Here is a 20,784-nt window from a genome sequence, read left to right as displayed (position 1 = left end):
TGCACACATTTGCATTCTCGAAAAGTCTGGTTCTTCACAGCCATAGCGTGAGACAGCTCAATAGACGTAGATTCGAGAGATCTTTGTAGCCCATTTGAGAGCTAGCACGGTGCCGGGTTTCGGTTTTTGATTCAGTGCCGAACTCTTAAATCCAGTTTTGTTTGTGTTTCTGAGTTTTGAGATCTATAGCTATAGCTTAGACTATCATAGCACTCAGCAAGGGCCCTGTCACGCCCTTTGCTTCAGCCCTTTGAGGTTTGTATGAGTTTCCACTTCTATTTGGTGTACTTTGTCCCATAGATCCGCGGGGCCTTCCGTGGACATTAATATATATTTTTTTCTTTCTTTCTTTTGTTCTTTCTCTCTCATGCTTAGGTCAATATTGCATATTTATTGATCCTCTGTGAACGGTACACTCCTTTATTCCTACATGTGAGTGAGTGAGTGGTTGTTTGTTTATGTTGCGAAAGGAACTATCATCTGGGCAAAGAAATACATGACAAAGTTTGTAAGCCAGGTGTGCAAGTAAGTGGAGGCTGGAATGCTCCTAAGCAGAGGCTGGGTGAAATTCTGCTTTTGAAATGTAGACGCTGGGACACAGACCAGCAGGGAAACTGCAACAATTGCCATTCAGACAAATTACTTCTATCCAAATATCTTCGATTAGCCTCGTTGAAAGACATCGCTTTCGAAATTCTTCCTGAAGTGCTATTCAACTCTACTTCTTAAACAGAAACACAAGTAACTGAGACACATTGGAACATTATTTACATGACCAAATCACCATGCGAGGAAGAGGAGGATCTTCAAATCAGCAGAATAGTGTGCACATGGGGTCCACATGATCTCAGCATAGTTCTTGCCGGTTTGGGAACCTTTATCTATTATCACTTCCATTGCCCGAGCCCCGATCAGAAAGAGAATAAGCTTCTCTCCCACTGTTCGTGAGCCTGGAAAATGCTAAAGCCTAATTGAAAGCTGTTGAAACCATCAATGACATTCTCTTGTTTTCCTTTCCCCACTCCCTCTTTAGATCAGTTATAGTGAAATTTATTATGAAAGAGCTTTCAAGCTTGAATATCTTGGCGTAGAAGAATATATTCTTGAAGCCCTTACTTGGTATTCTTCTTGAAAAATGGCCAAAAAGTTTATGTGAGTTAGTCTTATCTAGACTTAAGGACATTGTTGGGTTTCATCTAGAGATTTGGGAGAGGTTGCCCCCCTCCTTAGAATTGTAAATCCTCAGCCCTCTTTGCAAGCGTGATTGATTGAATTAAATTAAAGCAATTTGAATCTTATTTTTGATATGATTACTTTACACAGTTTTGATGTACTTCTAATTTTGTTATTTTTATCAAAAGAGTGAGCTCTAAACGTACATGCTACACATATGAAAAGCTTTCAAGCTTGAATATTTTGGCATAGAAATGTGTCTTGTTGAAGCTCTTATTTGTTTCCCTGATCTTCTTGGAAAATGGAGATTGTTGGGTTCCATCTAGAGATTTGGGAGAGGTTACCCCTCTCACAACTGTACATCCTCAGCCCTCTTTGTACGCATGATTGAGTATTCTGTCATTTGAATTGATATAAGTTATAGCAATTTGAATCTTATCGTTGATGCGATGACTTGCCACAATTTCTATGTACTTCTGGTTGTGATATTTTACATCTAAAGAGTGAGCTCTGAAGGTACACATGTAGTGAGCACTAAGCCCAAATTATAGCTTGTAAACTATAATAAATGCAATACAGAAGAGTTCATGAAGAGGCAAAGCGGTTGCAAAATACGCCTTTTTTAATTGTGGGATTCAGAGTAGGTCCATTTTAAGCTTGCTGTGTTGTTTGATGAGACCGTCTCAAACAAATTTTGCATGTGCAGGCTTTTACCTCAACTGGTGTCAAGAAAGGAGATCTTCTTATTGGTGATGTGGTCACACAATTCAAAAACAAGAATGTCACAACTGATATCAAAGTGGACACAAACTCCAATGTACTTCCTCCTCACCCTGTGTGCTATCTGCACTGTTGTTTGTTGTGGTGGATGTCCTTAAGACCGTTTCAAACACGTGGACTTTTCTTCACAGTACGATATTCAGATGTAAAAATGCTTATATATGTTCTTGCATGAAGGTGACTGCATTAAGTAGAGATTAAGTTATAGTAATATTGTTGCATTCTCAATATAAAGGACAACACCGATAGCAGCTGTACCACAGACTGGGTTGGCCTAGTCTGTCGATCAGGTTGTGGATATATGCATTGTACTGGCTGGGGCAAGGCGGGTGGACAGGGCCTTATATAGGCTCGAGGCAGATCTGCCACAGACTGCGTCAGTCCAGTCTGTGGTCTGTTGGCCCTGTCTGCCGGGCCTATTGGCCAATAACGGGGCTTCCATGCAGGGCCATCCAGTAGTTCAGTCTTTGGGCACTTAGCCTCTTCCTTGGTGCAGACCAGCAGCCTGTTGGAGATCAGACTCACCTAGAGCAGCCATTGAAGTCTGAGGGAGACACATGGTGATCTAGGAGAGTTATAACACAGTAGGAGCAGCAAACCGAGTTTGAGCCTGGTGCCTTACCTCAGGGATTGTTGGCTGTAGGTGATGTATGGTACAGATTGGAGAAGGTTCTGTACTTGGATCTGCCATCTGTGAAACTGTTTGGCTGTACATGTATGTGTATATGCTGTCTATCTAAAGAGTTCTCTCCATACATACAAGCACATGGAGCGAGCACTGAGTTGGCAATTGAAGTTTTTTGTTGTGAGATCTTGAGGCTTTCTTTGTTCCTTAGCAAGCTATCCCTTTTCTCTAACATGGCCAACCCTATTTATTTATGCCTTTACCAGAGGCATGAGACACTTAGGGCCAAGGAGGCTATTCGCTAACTTTGATGATGGTATGCCATGCGAGGGTGTGGATGATTTCCATTGCAGCATGAGATTTTTGCCATGGTACCACGGGCATGGAAAAGTGTCAAGGGGACGTGATGGCGAAGTGATTAAACTAACCGCCATTGAATTTGGCCTAGGGGTGCCAGGCTAGGGGTATTAATTAATGTCCAAAGGGTACCTATGATTAAATGTGCAACAAGTGCAACTCCTAGTGCTATTAGCTTGGTCCTATTCATTAGGGTCATTGGTTTTGTTCAGTAGGGTCATGTTTAAAAAAGTGACCCACTAGAGGTCCTATTTACTAGGGTCATTGGTTCTATACACTAGGGTTAGACTTAAAAAGTGACCCCCTAGGAGCATTAATTTCCCACGTCCAATTTCTCATGTGTCCTGAGTGTGTGCATGCTTGACTTGTGGCGCCTGTGTGTCCCAATTGGAAGCACCTGGAAGGTCTTGGAGCCCTACCCTATCCTACCCTGCTGTTTTGGGTCTTCATCCCTACTAGGGAGTCTTTCAGAAGAGAGTGGCGGTTTTTTGCAGCCCTCCCTTTGCTGGCTGAAGACGTTTTTGAAGATTTCTCCACGACAGATCTTCTCCCGTTATCCTTGGGCTTGGACGTCTCCATTCTAGGCCTTTTCTAAAGCTTTTCTTGACATTCTTCGCGATAGAATGCTTCCTTTTCATTGTCTGAGGCCATATTCCTAGACGCCTCTCTCCTGGCTACTGTCTGGTGCTATGCGCACTGAATTCTGAGGTGTCTATGGGCTGAAATCCTCAGTTTGGTGGACGAATTCATGGTGGATTGATTGCTGACTGCTGGACAACTTCTTGTGACTTTTTCTGGTGCGGCAAGGCAGTCAAGGACAGCTCCCTCCTGCCAGAGTCTGCTAGCTGCTGGTCGACCATCTTTTGGGGCTGTTTCGAGCTGAAACAGGCTCCATTTGCTGGCCGAAATCTTGTCTCCTTCCCTACCAGGGAGTCTTTCAGAAGAGAGTGGCAGATTTTTGCAGCCCTCCCTTTGCCGGATGGAGATGTTTTTGAAGATTTCTCTGCGACAGATCTTCTCCCGTTGGTGTTTCTTGCTGCTGGCGTGCTCCCTGGGCCTGGACATCTCCATTCTGGGCCTTTTCTGAAGCTTTTCTCAACATTCTTCGCGGAAGAATGCTTCCTTTTCATTGTTTGAGGCCATATTCCTGGATGCCTCTTTCCTGGCTCTTGTCTGGTGCTGTGCGCACTGAATTCTGAGGCGTCTATGGGCTGAAATCCTGAGTTTGGTGGACGAATTCATGGCGGATTGATTGCTGACTGCTGGACGACTTCTCTTGTGACTTTTTTTGGTGCGGGAAGGTAGTCCAGGACAGCTCCCTCCTGCCAGAGTCCACTAGCTGCTGGTTGACCATCTTTTGGGGCTGTTTCGAGCTGAAACAAGCTCCATTTGCTGGCTGAAATCTTGTCTGCTTCTGTTGCTGTGTGCATCTGCCACTCTTGCTGAGTTCTGGAAGGTCGGATGCCTTGCCATTGGCCCGGAAGAGGATTGGGGCATTGGTTGTGATACTCTCCTTCTGGGGAAGTAGTGGCAAGCCTTGTACTCAGTGATGACCTTGATTTGTGTGGATGCATTGCTTGGTATGATGTTGGGTTATTCCGCGCTTGTGATAAGCTTGGCTACTGCAGGGAACCAAGAGGATAGCACTGGGAGTTGGTCACTTGCACAACCAGTGGTTGGCATTGTAGTGGGTTGCACTTGGAGGTGAGTTCAGGAAGGGAGTCCCTTTTAATTGAACTAACTAGTGAATAAATAAGTACCGCAAGGGGCGCCAAGTGTTGGGGCCAACAGGTGTCACTGTGTATGCTTATTGAGTAGGGGCATTCTAGCCTCCCTTGTTTTTGTGATTCAGTGATGGCTATGTTGTGGAATTGTATGCTCTGAGTATTGTGTTTGGGCAATGGCAATGGAACATGGTGGTTAGGCAGGTAGCATTGTGAGATAAAAGGAAATACTTCTTTCTCCTTGAGCCACGTGTCATCATTTTCCAATTCAAAATATTAAAGCTATATTTTTATTGATCCATCCCCTTTCATTCATCTCTCCCCATTTCGTTCATCTCACCCCAGCCTTCCAAATCTCCCTCCCTTCATCCAGCCACTCCCCCACCATCCATGACCTCTTGAAATGGACAGAAAGGGTGGAGATGAGAAGGGAGGTGGTACGGGTGGCAGTACGGAAGGCAAGCTGAGCGCAAGCGGTACGGAGGATGGAGCAGTCGATCGTACGGCCTATACGGGCCTGTACGGGCGACGATACTGAAGGCAAGATGAGCGTAGGAGGTACGAAAATCCGTACAGCTGACGGCAGCTGTACGGAAGGCGAAGCAGGCAGCAGGGTCGTAGGAGGGGATTGCACGGACGTGAGCTGTATGGACCGGGTCAAGGAGGAAGACGAGGCGGGCTGTGCAGAGGAGATCTCCATCGCTGCGAACCGTATCTTGCCTACACACACACACACACACACACACACACACACACACACACACACACACACACACAGAGTGCACTGTCTCACATACACACATACACATACACATATACATACACATATACACATACACATATACATACACATATACACATACACATACACATACACATACACACATACATACATATACATACATACATAGATACACAGGTACACATATACATATACATATACATATACATATACATATACATATACATGTATAGATACATATATAGATACATATACAGATACATATACATATACATATACATGTATAGACACATATACATATACATATACATATACATATACATATACATATACATATACATATACATATACATACATACATACATACATACATACATACATACATACATGTATGTATGTATGTATGTATGTATGTATACATATACATATGTAAATGTATTTTACATATGTATATGTATATATACATATACATATGTATATACACATACATACATACATACATACATACATACATACATATACATAGATATATACATATACACACACACACAATCATGGCTTGTATGCTACAACCTACATAGTACAATGTAGCTGCAAACAAACTACAGTGTAGGTTGTAGCATATATATATACATAGTCTGTTTACAGCTACAATATGCAAGGCGGCAGCAATAGATCCTTCCAACGTCTAAGCAACAAAAACATACAGAAAAAACAGCATTCTGCAAACAGGATGTTTTGGAAATAGGTACCTGAAGGTTGCAAATATTCGTGCCCTTTGGAGATGGGCAAAGCAAGCAGGTCGTTGCTGGCAGCTGCTAGCACGAGGCGTACGTACGGGACGTACAGACGTGAGGGCTTGGGCCACCAAAGCGTGCACAGACGAGCTGTATGGGGATTCATGGGCGCATGCTTACTTATGACCTGCAAATTGATGGGTTTCACTTATTCCAAGCTGGGGGCTCAAGAAACGTCAAAACGGGCATTTTTAGGGCTTTTCAACATTTGGGGGTTTTTTGGGGGCTCCGAAACGTGCATTTCAAAAGTGAAACGTTTCGGAAACATTTCGTACATTTCGAGCCTTCCCGAAATGCGTTTTGGGCCAACTATGATCTCTATGACTACCCTAGCTTTGTAGTTCATTGTTGCTGCTGCGATTTCATTCCAGCTTGCTTCAGCTCCATTTTCTAGCATTCTCTCGATTCCATTTTCAACATTTGTTATCAGAGCAGGTTCCCCTTCGCTCCCACACCTCTCCCCGCACCTCCCACGCCATCTAGCTTTGATTGTGTCATGAAAAACTTCACTTTTGTTGCGAAGAACTTGGCTAAAACAGCTCTTTTTTGCTGGCAGCCACCTCCTACAGGGTCCTCTTGCATGGGCACCAGTTCTAGAGAAGTTCTAGCGCTGTTCTGGACCTGGGTGATCAGTTTTTGGAGGTTTTTTTTGCTGATTTTGAGCTGGTTTGGACCGGCCACCGCCTCGTATTGCAAGTCCAAGGCTGGGCACCTTTTTTTGAGCACTTTAGGAGCTTCTTTTGGGCTGGGTGACCTCTTTTCGGACCCGTTTTGATTTGCTGTTTTTTTCTAAAACTGAGATAGAAATCGGTTGTTTATTGCTTGCTAGGGCAAGCATTCTTGAAGGAAAGCACTTATAGTTCATGGGAGATCTTGTTCAGTTCAGCTTGGAGCTCTTTTTGGAGGCATTTGCAGCCCATTTGCTTGGGTTTTAGTTTGGTAAACTTTCAATTTTGTTACTGCTTGCATTGGGAGCTCTTTTCCCTCTCAATTGCTTGCATTTGTTGGCCCTCATGCCATTGGGGTTTGCCTTTGCAGGTATAATCAAGCATTCAGTTGGGTTTATGCCTTGTTGAGCTGCTGGTTTTTGAGGGGAAACTTTGAGATTGCAGCACATATCCCAGGACGGGATCTTTCTGGTGTATTTAAGGAGCCTTGTGCACATAGGTAGTCAACCTCCATGATGATCTTCTTTCAAGCCTTGGGTTTAAGTGGACTGTTCCTGAAGTGACGAATATGGGTAGGGCATGAATGGAGGTTAAGTAATGTGGGATAGGAACAGAGGGGTGGGGATGGCAGAAGACTAAGAGACATTTGATATGTAGCTGAGATGAGTCCGAATGTAGAGAGGAATCGTGGTTGGCTGAGGGGTAGATTGGTGACAGCAAGTAGGAGTACGGGGTATTGTAGAGATTGGACTAGCAGGGCATGCCAGGCCGGTTTTGATGTCGAGCCAATGTCGACTTGATGCTAAATCCGAGGCTTGTGTTGATGATGATGCTGCTGCAGCTGCTGTGGATGATGATGATGATGATGATGGTAATGACGATGATGCTGAAGCTGAGGCTTTTGCGGCTGTGGGCTTGTGGGCTGCTGCTCTTCCTTCTAATCACGTTTAGCTCCTTAGGTGAGAAGGGCACACAGCCCTTAACAACTTCAATCTTTGAAGACAAAGGACAACAATGTGGCAATGCAGATGAGTGTGGCTGTAATAGGCAGGTTTGTGATACAATGGGAGCCGTGGCTGATTGGAGGATAGGCAATGGACAATGGATGATGGATAATGGTGCTGCTGGCACGCAGAGAGAGAGAGAGAGAGAGAGAGAGAGAGAGAGAGAGAGAGAGAGAATGATCCATGGGAGATCAATTGGTCTATGGGACAACAAAAAAACCATCTAGTACATCTGCTTAGGGAGGGCAGATGGCAGCTCCCAAGGAGCGCGAAAAAGTAACTCCAATTACTTCCTACACAATAGTCTGGAAATTTAATCAACCATACATCAGTTTAAGACTGAGCATGGTTGACACATCTGATCATGTTCGATACGTATCGTTCGATATTAGTGCGGTACTAAAAAAACAAAAAAATATTGAGCATACGTTTGATACAAAAAAAGAGACATATTTTAGAGTTTTAGAGTAAGTACAAGCTTTTTGAATGGACATTCAATGCTTGGAAGATGTACATGACTTGATTCTTGAAAGTTGAAACACAAATATTCTGCTTGTAACATAGGTGCAAAACTTCAAAGGATCGAAGATATATCATAATTTACGATTCATGTAAAAAGGACCGAAGATATATCATTCCAAATCATACCGAGTCGTGACTCGTGACATAAAGTAGTGAGTACAAAAAAGGAGACCAAGGTCCAATATAGATGCAAAAAGTTTTACAAAAAGATTTATTACTACATGCAAGAGCAATTCCTCTCACACGCACCCGATGAGTAATCCTAATGTACATCAAACATTAATATTAAGTAAACGAGTTACGAGAGCCTAGAGATATGGATTTAAATATTAGATTGTAGTGTTGTAGCTTTAGATTTCTAATTACCTCTGCAAGAATTCTCATATCTACTTTTTCTAGATGGGACAATTGGTAGCCAAAAGACTTTCACCAAAAGAGAGGTTTGACCAAGGAGTCCCTCTTTCAACACACGGTGGAAGCAAACGCGGTTTCCCTTTGGTCATTGTAGTTTATGAGTTCTTGAAGAAATGTGCCGTGCTTGCTTGTCCTCATGCAATGCTTTTGGAAGATGTGCGTCTCTATCGGAGGCCACTCTCGTCTGTATAGAGAGAGGAGGCCTTGAAAGCACGATGCATGCGAGCAGCAAAACCATGGATGGGTCGTTTCATCCACTTCCACCTCTTGTTGACATGAAAGAGGATGTCATCCCGCTTTGGTATGGTATGCAAGATATCACTAATGTCCATATAATAACGATAAGTTAGACTCGAGAGATATTAATTAACATTCAAAATTAAAGAAACGAGATTCGATATTAGGATTGTAGGTTTATAAGCTACCATGATGGACTAATATGCGTATCTAGAACGGTGGAGGCGCTAATCTCCGCAATGATTTCTTTCATGAAGTGATGTAAAAGTCCTAAAGTAGCCCCCTTGCATGTACGTGAATGTCTTGAAGCATCTTGTTGAGTTGCAATTGACTCTTCTTCAAGCCATTCTTTATACTCATCGGACATGACAGTCTTTTCAAGCTTGTTTTGAACATTATAGAGCCGCTCAAGAAGTAGCCACATAGCACTAAATTGTATCTTTGATGACTTCTTCAACTCCAAGTCGGAGTAGATACGAAAGATGGCAAGAAGCTTATTTTTGGAGTTGATGATAAGAGGGAAAGAATGAGGGAGAAGAACAACGGGGAGAGAGTGAGAAAGAGGGGTGACACAAAAGATGTGGGTGTGAAGTGTTGAGCCACACCACAAACTCATAGGTTTTATTAGGATTAGGTTTTTCACCCTATGACTGTCTTAAGACAGTCATAGGTGTCATATCTTTAATAAAAGGGTGGCAATGTGCCTTTACCCCAACAACCTCCCACCTAAAGGTCAATGTGCCTAAAGGGGAGAAAAGAAAAAAAATTACAGCAATATACAGTTACTGTATACAAGACCATAAAATAAGAATGGTCTCATCCTAATCCCATGATGTGGCAGCAATGTGCAAACCGCTCTGTAGGCAAGCTCTTTGTGAGCAAATCTGCTGGATTATCATCAGTATGCACCTTCACAAGCTCAAGTCGCTTGTCTTCCAGTACCTCCCTGATGAAATGGTATTTCACATCTATGTGCTTAGTCTTTTGATGAAAGACCGGATTCTTTGCCAACATGATAGCACTCTGACTATCACAATGCAAAACTGGCATATCTCCTGTAATGCCCAAATCTCCCACCAGCCGAGTAAGCCATATTGCTTCCTTGCAAGCCTCAGTGGCTGCAACATATTCAGCCTCAGTGGTTGACAGTGCAACGCATTTCTGCAACCGAGACACCCATGATATAGCACCTCCTGCAAATGTGAAAATATAACCGGTAGTAGATTTCCGGTTATCTGCATTCCCTGCATAGTTTGAATCTGTAAAACCATGCACCAATGCATCCTGCCTACCATAGCATATGCACAAGTCTTTGGTACCCTTGAGATACCTCAAGACACCTTTCACTGCTTCCCAGTGCCGCTTGCCTGGATTTGCCATATACCTGCTGATGACTCCCACCGCAAAAGCAATATCCGGACGAGTGGCAACCATGGCATACATCAAAGAACCAACTGCAGATGCATACGGAACCTTGGCCATTTCAGCCTTATCATCATCTGATCTGGGGCTGTCCTTACTGCTGAGTTTTAAATGTGGAGGCAACGGGGTACTAATAGACTTCCCCCCCTCCATTTTAAACCTCTGCAGTACTTTGTCAATGTACTCCTTCTGTGATAGAAACAAAAGTCCCTTGGACCTGTCACGAGTAATCCGCATGCCAAGAATATGGTTTGCATCACCCAAGTCTTTCATGTCAAAAGACTTATGCAGTTGTTTCTTCAAAGCACTAATCTCATACTGAGATTTACTGGCAATCAGCATGTCATCCACATATAGAATGAGTAGCATCAAACTGCCATTCTTTGCCCGTTTGGTGTACAAGCAATGATCGGTCTCACACCTATGATACCCTTGGGACTGCATGAAGGCATCAAACTTCTTGTACCATTCTCTTGGCGCCTGCTTGAGTCCATACAAGCTCCTCTTGAGCTTACACACAAGCTGCTCTTTCCCTTTAACAGCATATCCCTCTGGCTGACTCATATAGATCTCATCATGGAGATCTCCGTGAAGAAAAGCAGTCTTCACATCCATCTGACATAAATCCATGTCCTCATGAGCAACAAGAGCTAACACTGCTCTCAAAGTAGTCATCTTGACTACAGGGGAAAAGATCTCATCAAAGTCAATGCCCTTCTCCTGCTTAAATCCCTTGGCAACCAATCTGGCCTTATACCTCGGTAAAGCATTTGAATCCACTTTGACTTTGTAAACCCACTTGCATGGCAAAACCTTTCTGCCTGTAGGTAGCTGCACCAAGTCCCATGTATCATTTTGAAGTAGGGAGTCCATTTCAGATTGCATGGCTTTCTCCCACTTTCTTTTCTCTGTTCTTCCCATAGCTTCCTTGAAGCTGGAAGGCTCACCACAATCTGTCAGCATGATAAAATCAGCCACATTATTGGCTCCTGGAACAAACCTGTCAGGAGGTCGTTGTACACGGGTGCTCCTCCTAACAAAATGTTCCGGATTAGGCTGCTGTCTAGCCTGTTCGTCATGCATGACGGGTGGCTGTACCACCATATTCGGCTGTTCTACAGCCCCATTTGCTGGCATATCCAGTGGTGCATCATTGGCAGAATTGTGTGGCTGATTTTCAGCCTGTATACCCTCTTGAACAGGGTTATCTGCAGCAGCCTGCTGCTGCATATAAATGGGCATTCTTTGCTGTCCGACATCATCATAAATAACCCTCCTGTATTCCACAGGTTGCACGGGTTCCTTGTGTACACTATCCTCTTTAAAGATGACATCATTGCTGCGTATAATCTTCCGTTTAACGGGATCCCATAACCTGTACCCCATTTCACCTTCGTCACCATAACCCATAAAGATGCATCTGGAAGACTTTGGCTCCAGTTTGGTGCGCAGTTCTTTGCGTATATGAGCAAAGCACTCGCAGCCAAACACACGTAAGTGCTTATATGAAGGTGGCTTGCCAGACCACACCTCCTCTGGCACTTTCAACTCCAAAGCCTTGTTCGGCGACCTGTTAATTATGTGAACTGCTGTTTGCACGGCTTCTGCCCAAAAGCCATGGGGCAATGCAGCATAAGACAACATACATCGAACCTTCTCCTGAATAGTTCGATTCATCCGCTCACTCACACCATTTTGAGATGCATTATGAGGGGCTGTGAGTTCCTGTTTAATGCCCTTAGCTTCGCAAAACTGTACAAAAGCATGTGACACATACTCACCCCGATTATCGGATCTGAGGCATTTCAGCCTGCGACCTGTCCGATTCTCAACCTGAGCGACAAACTTCTTGAAAGCATCTAAGGCATCGCTCTTATGCTTCAAGAAATAGACCCACACTTTGCGTGTGGCATCATCAATAAAAGTAATGAAATACTTTGCACCCTCTAGTGATAGCTGTGGTATCTCACACAAATCAGTGTGCACTAGATCAAGCGGTGCTCTATTCTGGGGAGTTCTCCTCTTATGAGGAGTCATAGAATGCTTTCCAAAAATGCAATGATCACAAGTAGGCAAATCTGAAAATGAAAGAGACGGCAGATAACCCAAACGTGACAGTTCTTGCATTCCTTTAACGGACATGTGTCCCAACCGGCTATGCCACAATGAAACCTTTGGCAGCTCGGTTATGGCAACAACATGATTACCTACACTGGAAACATAAAGAGGGTACAAGGTATCACTCTTATAACCCTCAGCCACTACAACCTGGCCATCAGTAATCACCCATTTGGAATCCCCAAATGTGGTGTGGTAACCACTGTCATCCAACAAGCCAGTGCTAATCAGATTTTTCTTGATTTGCGGCACATGGCGAACACCATCAAGCATAAATATGCGTCCATCAGGGAATACTATCTGTATACTGCCAATCCCTGCAATCTGACATGCATAGTTGTTCCCAAGGTGAACAACTCCATGAGTACCTGTGTAGGAAGTAAATCACTCCCTATGAGGAGTAACATGAAAAGAAGCACTTGAATCCAAGAGCCAGGTGTGCATGTCATGGCCATCAATAATCAATGTATGTGCAATTACAACAGAAGAGCATAAAACATCATGCCTGTCACTTTCACTGTCTTCTGCTGCAACATTCACTGCATCCAAGTCATCTGCCTTGGCCTTGCCTTTTCCTTTGCTTCCACTGCCTGCATCCTTTGCCTCAGCCTTCTTGGCTTTCTGATCTTGTATAAACTTGAAGCACTTAGACTTCACATGTCCCTTCTTGCCACAGTAAAAGCATTCAATATCCTTTTTGCCACGGGACTGACTGCGGGATTTGGACTTGCTAGCAGATCTCCCCTTCTGCTGAGTCCTGCCTCTTTCTTGTACCTGCAAAGCATTTGAAGACTTGCTGCCCGCATTATTCTGGCCCTTTGTTCCATGCAGGGCCCAGCCCCTTTGGACTGCCTACCCTGCCACCTGCCAGCCCTGCTTGCAGGCCATAGACCTGCCCAATACCTGCTCATCTCCTCCATAAGGAGAGAGCTCTCCACATCAGCATATATAAGAGTGACATTTGAATTAGACAGGGTGGTCTTGAAAGTGTCCCAACTCTCAGGGAGGGTACACAACAAGAAAGTAGCCTTGAACTCCTCATCAAGGTTCAACCCTTGTGCAATCAGCTGTGTAAAGATGGCATTGAACTCACTCAAGTGTGAGGTCATAGCTGTACCTTCCTTCATGCGAAGATCAACCAGCTTCTTCAACCAATAAACCTTATTGGCTGAACTCTTTTGGGCATACAACTCTGCTAGCCTCTGCCATAGGCCATAAGAGGTCTTTTCAGCCTGAACATTGAACACAAGAGAATCACTGAGAGTAAGCATGATAGCAGCCCTCGCGGACAAATCTAGCTCCTCCCACTCATCATCTGACATCCCAGATGGCTTGACACCCTTCACCCTTATGGGCTTAGAAATCTTCTTTAGCAGAAGTACATTCAAACACTGTTCTGCCCATAATGCATAATTGTGTGCCCCTTCCAATTTCTTTATGTTCAGAATTGATGATTCACTTCCCCCTGATGCCATATCAGATAAGGAAAGTACCTGACTCCCTGTAAGTCAAAAAATGACTGAATAAAATTCTGATTTCTCAGAAAAAACCTGCTCTATCAAGAGCCAGGAGCACTCACAATAGTGCTGTTTTTACTGTCAAAAAATCTGCAGCAAAACAGAAAATTTCCCTCCAGTTACTGTACCTTCTGACACACTGTACCGTGCTCAAATAGGCATAAAACAGTAATTTCAGAATGCTGCAGCTGTTCCACAAGTGCTTTATCAGTGCATCAACAGCTGACGAAGCACAAAACACTGCTGTCCTGGACACTTCTCCCACCTCAGATAAGGTATTGCACTGATTTTATATGCATAAACCACTTGTCATACACTGTTTTGTTCACTGAAAAGAGGCTCCAGACACTTCAGGCTGTCACAAACCTGCAACAGAAAATGGGACAAATCCCAAGCAATCACCCTTCTGCCAAGGGGATAAAAGGCATCTGAAGGTCTCAAACAGTAACTCAAGTGCTCTCAAGCAAAATCTGGGCAAAAGCCCCTTGATTTGACACCTGTACCAAGTGAAAAACACCTCAACACTGAGGTAGCATACAAAATACAGCGCTCTCCTGGCACTTTCACCTGACAATGCAATGCATAAACGGCCCTGTGTACACAATAACAACACAGATCCCAACGTACAAACATTGAAGAGAAAATCTTTTGAGCACTGTCAAGGATGGATAGTTAGAAACCGAGTAAACTCGATGCGCCCTGGCCAAGCGTGGCTCAACTGAGATTTTTCAAGGTGTCGTACATAAAATGTGACCTGCAGAAATGTCACTGAATACACTGTGGAAACAAGACCAATGTGGGCTCCCTGGCTCCACACTGCCTCAAGGCATACACTGCATAAACTTCCAGACAAAAGCCCTTTGAAAATGTCACCCAAAAGCTGAGATTTGCACTCAGCAAAAGCATAAAAGCCCTTTGCAAAATCAAGGCATTTGACCTTCCCGAAACAAGATAACTGTGCAACCACCACACACTGTGGTGCTAGTCACCTCAAGCACGAGGGACACGAGGGTACTTGCTGTACCTTCAACACACAGTTTTGAGAACTGAACAACCGGGAATGTGAAGAGCAGAGTGCTCTCTTTTTCTTCCCAAAAAAAAAACTGCTGTACCTGCTGTACCTGTGCAGGGTACAAATCCCAAAAAAAAAGGAGATTCGAAATGCACCTTCCCTGACGCAGTCCGTACGGCGGCGTCCGTACAGTACGGCCGCCTGTACGGTGTCCGTACGGCGGTACGGACGGCCGTACCTGACCGTACGACGGTTGTACGGTGCGCAGTTCTGGCTGCGCACGCGCAGCTAGCTGTTGCTGCGGCTAAAACTGCCCCGCGCTGCCTGCTATGCCTGCGCGCTGCCCTGAGGCTGCCCCGCGCTGCCCCGCTGCAGCCCGCGCGTGCTACCTGCGCGCTGCCCTGCTCACCCGCGTGGGCTGCCGGTGCGCTGCCCAGCTCTACCCGCACGCACCGCCTTGTGCGCTGCTCAATGCCGAGCTCGCTGCTGAGGGCACGAAGCCCGAGGGGAGAGGGAGGGGTAGAGGGAGGGGTAGGCAGAAGTGGAGAGGGAGAGATGAAGGCTCTGATACCAGTTAAGAGGGAAAGAATGAGGGAGAAGAACAACGGGGAGAGAGTGAGAAAGAGGGGTGACACAAAAGATGTGGGTGTGAAGTGTTGAGCCACACCACAAACTCATAGGTTTTATTCGGATTAGGTTTTTCACCCTATGACTGTCTTAAGACAGTCATAGGTGTCATATCTTTAATAAAAGGGTGGCAATGTGCCTTTACCCCAACAGATGAAGCTCACAATGGAGCAAGCGTCACTCACAATGGTCTTTACTCACGGCAATTTATCTATGTCCTCCATGAGAAGGTCAAGGCAATGACTAGCACCATATGGAGTCCACACTATTGAGGGAAACTTCGTTTCAAGCATGCGACCCATGGACCTACAATTGAGATATTGTCTGTTACGACTTGCACCACATTTGGGGGACTGACCTACATGACAAATTTCAGCTCGTAAGATTCAAGGAGAAGAAGAAGAAGAAGTAGATTTGCTTATGGAGATTAAAGAATCTAAAGAAGCTACATAACTCTCAACTTACCTCAAGTGTAGCTTCCCAAATGTGATGATAGATAAAGGAGGCGGTGGTTTTTCTTCCCTTCTTTGCCGCATCCACAGCCCTCAAAAAGTATGTGCCAAGAGGGCAAGAGACAAGAATGTGAATGATGCCTCTCTTCTCTCTATCATATCATCCATCAGAGAGAATGGAGCATCCATACTTGGCCCACCCAGCACGCACGGGCTTGAGAGACTCGTTGATTCTCTACCTCTCTTCATCTAGCTTCTTGGTATGCATGTCATTGTAGCTAACTCCATCCCACCCTTCAAATGGACCAACCGAGGCTATGGATTTCACCATTCTTCGCCACCGTTCACATCCAAGCACATGGAAAGATAGATTGCACTCAATGACGGTCCGAGTAATCTCTATTTCAGCTTGTCTTTGCCGCTCCTTAAAGAATGATTATGGACCAAAGATGCCACCTGTGGCTTGGGCAAGAGTGGCTTGCCTCCTTCTTGGTGCTTCACTTGTCTTTGTTCTCTTTGATGCCGTGTCGAAGGACATAGTAGTCTCGACGGAGGCAACAAAGGCGGATTGAGAGGCCTCATCTTCCGCTTCGAATGAGGAAATGTCCTAGCACACCATCTCCTCTCATGCCATAGAGGTCTTCTTCCTTCGCTTCAAGATACTTTTGACAACATTCTTGAAAAATGTCATTGGGAATCTCCGTGCATGGTCCGAATTGCCCACCCAAGTTACACAAATGGATAAGAAGGCGGGTCACACTACTAGTTTGGATCTTGGGGCAATACTTGCAATGCAACTTGCAAACATTGGACTTCTCTTTCACTCTCTCAAAGTAAATACAATGCAAGGAAAAGGCTTCATGAATAGCCGGTGGCATTGCGAGAGAGAGAGAGAGAGAGAGAGAGAGAGAGAGAGAGAGAGAGAGAGATGCTTGGAGAAAGGGAGAGAGATGGAGATGGAGATAGAGAGAAAGATAGATGGAGAGGGAGATGTAGGGAGCTTGATGGAGAGGCCCAAGGGAGATGGAGAGGAACTTGATGGAGAGGGAGAGGGAGATGGAGAGCTTGATGGAGATGCCTGCGGGAGATGGAGCGAGAGCTTGATGGAGAGGGAGATGGAGATGGAGGGGGAGCTTGATGAAGAAGGGGATGAAGAGCGAGCTTGATAGAGAAGTGATGGAGAGGGAGCTTGATGGTGTGGAGATGGAAGGAGATGAAGATGGAGGGGGATGAAGAGGGAGCTTGATGGAGATGGAGGGGGAGCTTGATGGAGAGGGAGGGGGAGGGGGAGGGGGAGGGAGAGAGGGAGATGGAGGGGGTGAGAGATAGAGAGGGATGTTCTTGGAGGGAGAGGGAGATGGAGCTTGGTGGCTAGGGAGAGGGAGAGAGAAGAGTGCTTGGTGGAGAGGTGAGAGGGGTATATATGCAGGTATGGAGGAGAGACAAGCCCCCAAATGGTAAAAAACTGGCAGAAAGCAGTCAAATCTCGCAAACCCTAATTGGCTAAAAACCCTAAGAACGAGTCGATTGTACGGGACGTTCTGTACGTCGAACGTAGGCAAACCTTGAGACTGAGAGTCTTTCGTTTAAACTCTTTAATGATTGCTATGCCTTAACGGTATATTGTCCATTTGACATCCTTCCTAGGAGCCTTGACCTTGGCTAATTCTGTTGCCTTATTCTTTAATTGAGCTCGTGTGAGCTCCTCATCTATCCATATCTTGGTCCGTTTTAACTTGTAAGATTATCGAAGAAGCCTGACACATAGGTTTCGTGAGTTAAGCGTAATTATAGCATGGCCTTTAGCGTGTAGGATATGGGTTGCTTTGGCTTTGTCTTCATCATCAAGATCCTCGTCCTTGTCCATTGTCCAATCAATACTAGGCATGGCCGCTTTGACATGTGCTAGAGTATCACTAAAAAGAGTCCTTTTTGTACCATCCTTCAGGGAGTCCCCAATTCTGATCTTCAGAGCATGATCATGTCTAGCTGCATGTTCATTGATCTCTTCCTGAATGCCAGCTTTATTTACCTTTGTATCAACTACAGTTATTTCCTTTTTAACAGTTTGTACTTTAGTATGAACTAGATCTTTAACCGTAGAAACTAACTGGGGGGTAGGGGGGAAATCCTTGCAAGACTTTTCAACTTCATCAATTTCTGCTTGCTTGCCAGGTCCTTCAAGAACTTGAATTCTGGCCACTGCATCTTGAAATTTCTCACCTCTTGCTGTAGATAATAAATCTGTTCATGGTGCCCAATGATGGGCTGGTTCAGACCTCCTCGTAGGTATGTGTGTGCATACGGAGAAGGTGTCATGGCTGCAATTGTGGCATATCGTAGCCTGCTGGCTGAAGCTATTGGGGTGGAGGGAGACTTCGAAGAGAGGCTGGGCCACTCCTTGCTGACCATGTCTGCTGCTATCCCCTTGCTGAGCTAACCCCCAACTGGGCTAGGGGTTTCAGCCCAGCTTGTGGTTAGATGGAGAGAGAGAGAGAGAGAGAGAGAGAGAGAAAGAGAGAGAGAGATGATATGATATGGTTGTATTAAAGTCCTCTGTGCCTTCAGGATCTATGGGACTGGTGATCACTATCTACTGATAGTGGTCCCTTACATCCAGTGAAAGGAAATATTACAACCTTTTTTATGTAGTGAGCACGTGTTGTGCTAGCTCGTATGCCAGTCCCAGTACCTTGTTACGATGTGCCAAAACCTCCTTCAAGTAGCTCCCCAGCTTGTTGGCTGGCTGCTCCAGCATATTTTTTAAACTGTCTCTGCTGCCTTCATATCGTTCTCTACATCTGAGAAGTACATGCTCCTGTTGGGCAGATCTTGCAGGTCCATTCCTCTCTGGGGATTAATATTCTGTGAGAGAGAGAGAGAGAGAGAGAGAGAGAGAGAGAGAGAGAGAGATTGAGATTTGGACAGACTGAGAGGGTTAATATTCTCTTTGCAACAGATCTTTACCACGGTGACGGTGGAGGAGTTGGCTCCAGGATTGAAGACTGTCTTGAACTTTACAATTCCAGACAAGAAATCTGGAAAGGTTAGTTTTCAGCCACATTTTGAATGCCTGCTTGCTAGTCATCATGGAAAATTGAATATCACATAACAATGATTGCAGCAATGAGGATCTAGAACTCCGAAGCATCTAATCTAACCTTGTGGTATTCTTGTTGATGCTAGATGGAGTTTCAATATCATCATGAGCATGCTGGCATTAGCTCCGCTATTGGGTTGGCAGCTGTTCCCATTGTTGAGGTGAATGCGGCTTTTGGTGGTGAAGGGTTTGCCTTGGGTGGGGAGGTTACGTTTGACACAGGGTCAGGAGCTTTTACCAAGTACAATGTGGGCTTAGGGCTCACAAAGCCGGACTTCAGTGCTGCCATTCTTTTGTATGTATCTTCTGATACCTTCCGTTCACATCCTTTGTTGTGTTTTTAATTGTGGTATGGTAGTCAGCACAAAGTTAGAGTTGGCATTAAAACATCGATTGTCTGGACATATTCTGAAGCTCTTGGTCTATGAGAACAGTCCTGACCATGGAAAGTGTCGAGCTTTTCTCATGCAGGTTGGACAAGGGTGACACCCTTAAGGCATCTTACTTGCATAATATCAGTGCTGATACAAAGACGACAGTTGCTGCAGAGATTTCCCATAAGTTCTCAAGCAATGACAATACATTCACAGTTGGAAGTGCTTATGCACTTGATCCCCTGACTACTGTGAAAAGTCGATTGAACAACCACGGTAAACTGGGGGCTCTTTTGCAGCATGAGTTCAGGCCGAAGTCAACAGTCACCATCTCAACCGAGGTGGATACCAAGGCCTTGGACAGGCAACCTAAGGTGGGGTTGGCATTGGCTTTGAAACCCTGAGGACCTAAACGAGTCATCTCTAGTTCCTCTAAATCACACGTGAGACAGTGCTATTTTCTCTCCCTAATTTGTTCATGATGGACTTTTATTATTATCACTGTGGAAGAAGGTGAGAATCAGTTTTTTTGCAGAGGAAATTTTGGTAGGTGTTCTTTTGACTTGCTATCTCAGCACTGCTAGTAGAGTTAGGTGAATGCAACAAGCCCCTTCGTGCTATTCCACTGGTCCTTGGCTAGAAGAGGTGAAGTGGTTTTACATTCTTGCTCTAGGTTTTGAGCACGTTTGATCCTAATAAACTAATAAATCGATTGAGTATCAGATCATCGGGTGTGTTGTGAAGTTTTGATTGTTTGATTTTATTCGCTTTTGAATGAAAAGTAGCAATATTTTTGTGGTGCTTAAGAGTTAAATATTTTGCTCTCGAGAATATTTAGAATTTCAAGATCTGAGAATGAGGATGTAGGGATGGATATGCAGTGCTGCAGCACATTTCTTATGCGATATGCTGATTCTCGTTGTCGTAAGAATCACACTTGTTATTTTATGGCTACTGTCGACTGTGTCATTCTGGAACCTTGTCCAGTATGACGGGTTGCAGCATGTGATGTATGGATAGCACTCGCGCTTAGAAGGTGATATTGTACATAATTATCAGATGGATCAAACTGAATTCCCACAATCCAGGACAAGTGCAGTAGTGCAACCTTAATGCCAT

At 44.7% G+C, this 20,784-nt stretch overlaps 1 protein-coding gene and 1 pseudogene across 1 annotated transcript in view; one reads left to right on the top strand and one right to left on the bottom strand.

Annotated features, from left to right (window-relative positions):
* The window catches only part of LOC147901090 (mitochondrial outer membrane protein porin of 36 kDa-like), a 74,884-nt gene extending 54,497 nt beyond the window's left edge, over nt 1-20,387 (top strand). The window contains exons 4-7 of the mRNA XM_087375702.1: nt 1,880-1,990; nt 19,151-19,237; nt 19,378-19,586; nt 19,763-20,387. Coding sequence (XP_087231828.1) covers nt 1,880-1,990; nt 19,151-19,237; nt 19,378-19,586; nt 19,763-20,069 — 714 coding nt within the window. The 3' untranslated portion in view covers nt 20,070-20,387. The remainder of the gene's footprint in view (nt 1-1,879; nt 1,991-19,150; nt 19,238-19,377; nt 19,587-19,762) is intronic.
* Nucleotides 8,610-17,069, bottom strand: LOC147901091 (uncharacterized; annotated as a pseudogene).
* Nucleotides 20,388-20,784: the final 397 nt, after the last annotated feature.

Source organism: Dipteris shenzhenensis, chromosome 6 (genome assembly GCF_047967505.1).
Source record: "Dipteris shenzhenensis isolate YYH24624 ecotype China chromosome 6, Dip_SZ_1.0, whole genome shotgun sequence".
NCBI lineage: Eukaryota > Viridiplantae > Streptophyta > Polypodiopsida > Gleicheniales > Dipteridaceae > Dipteris > Dipteris shenzhenensis.
Note: the sequence above shows the minus strand (reverse complement) of the source record. Positions and strands in the feature narration are given on the sequence as shown.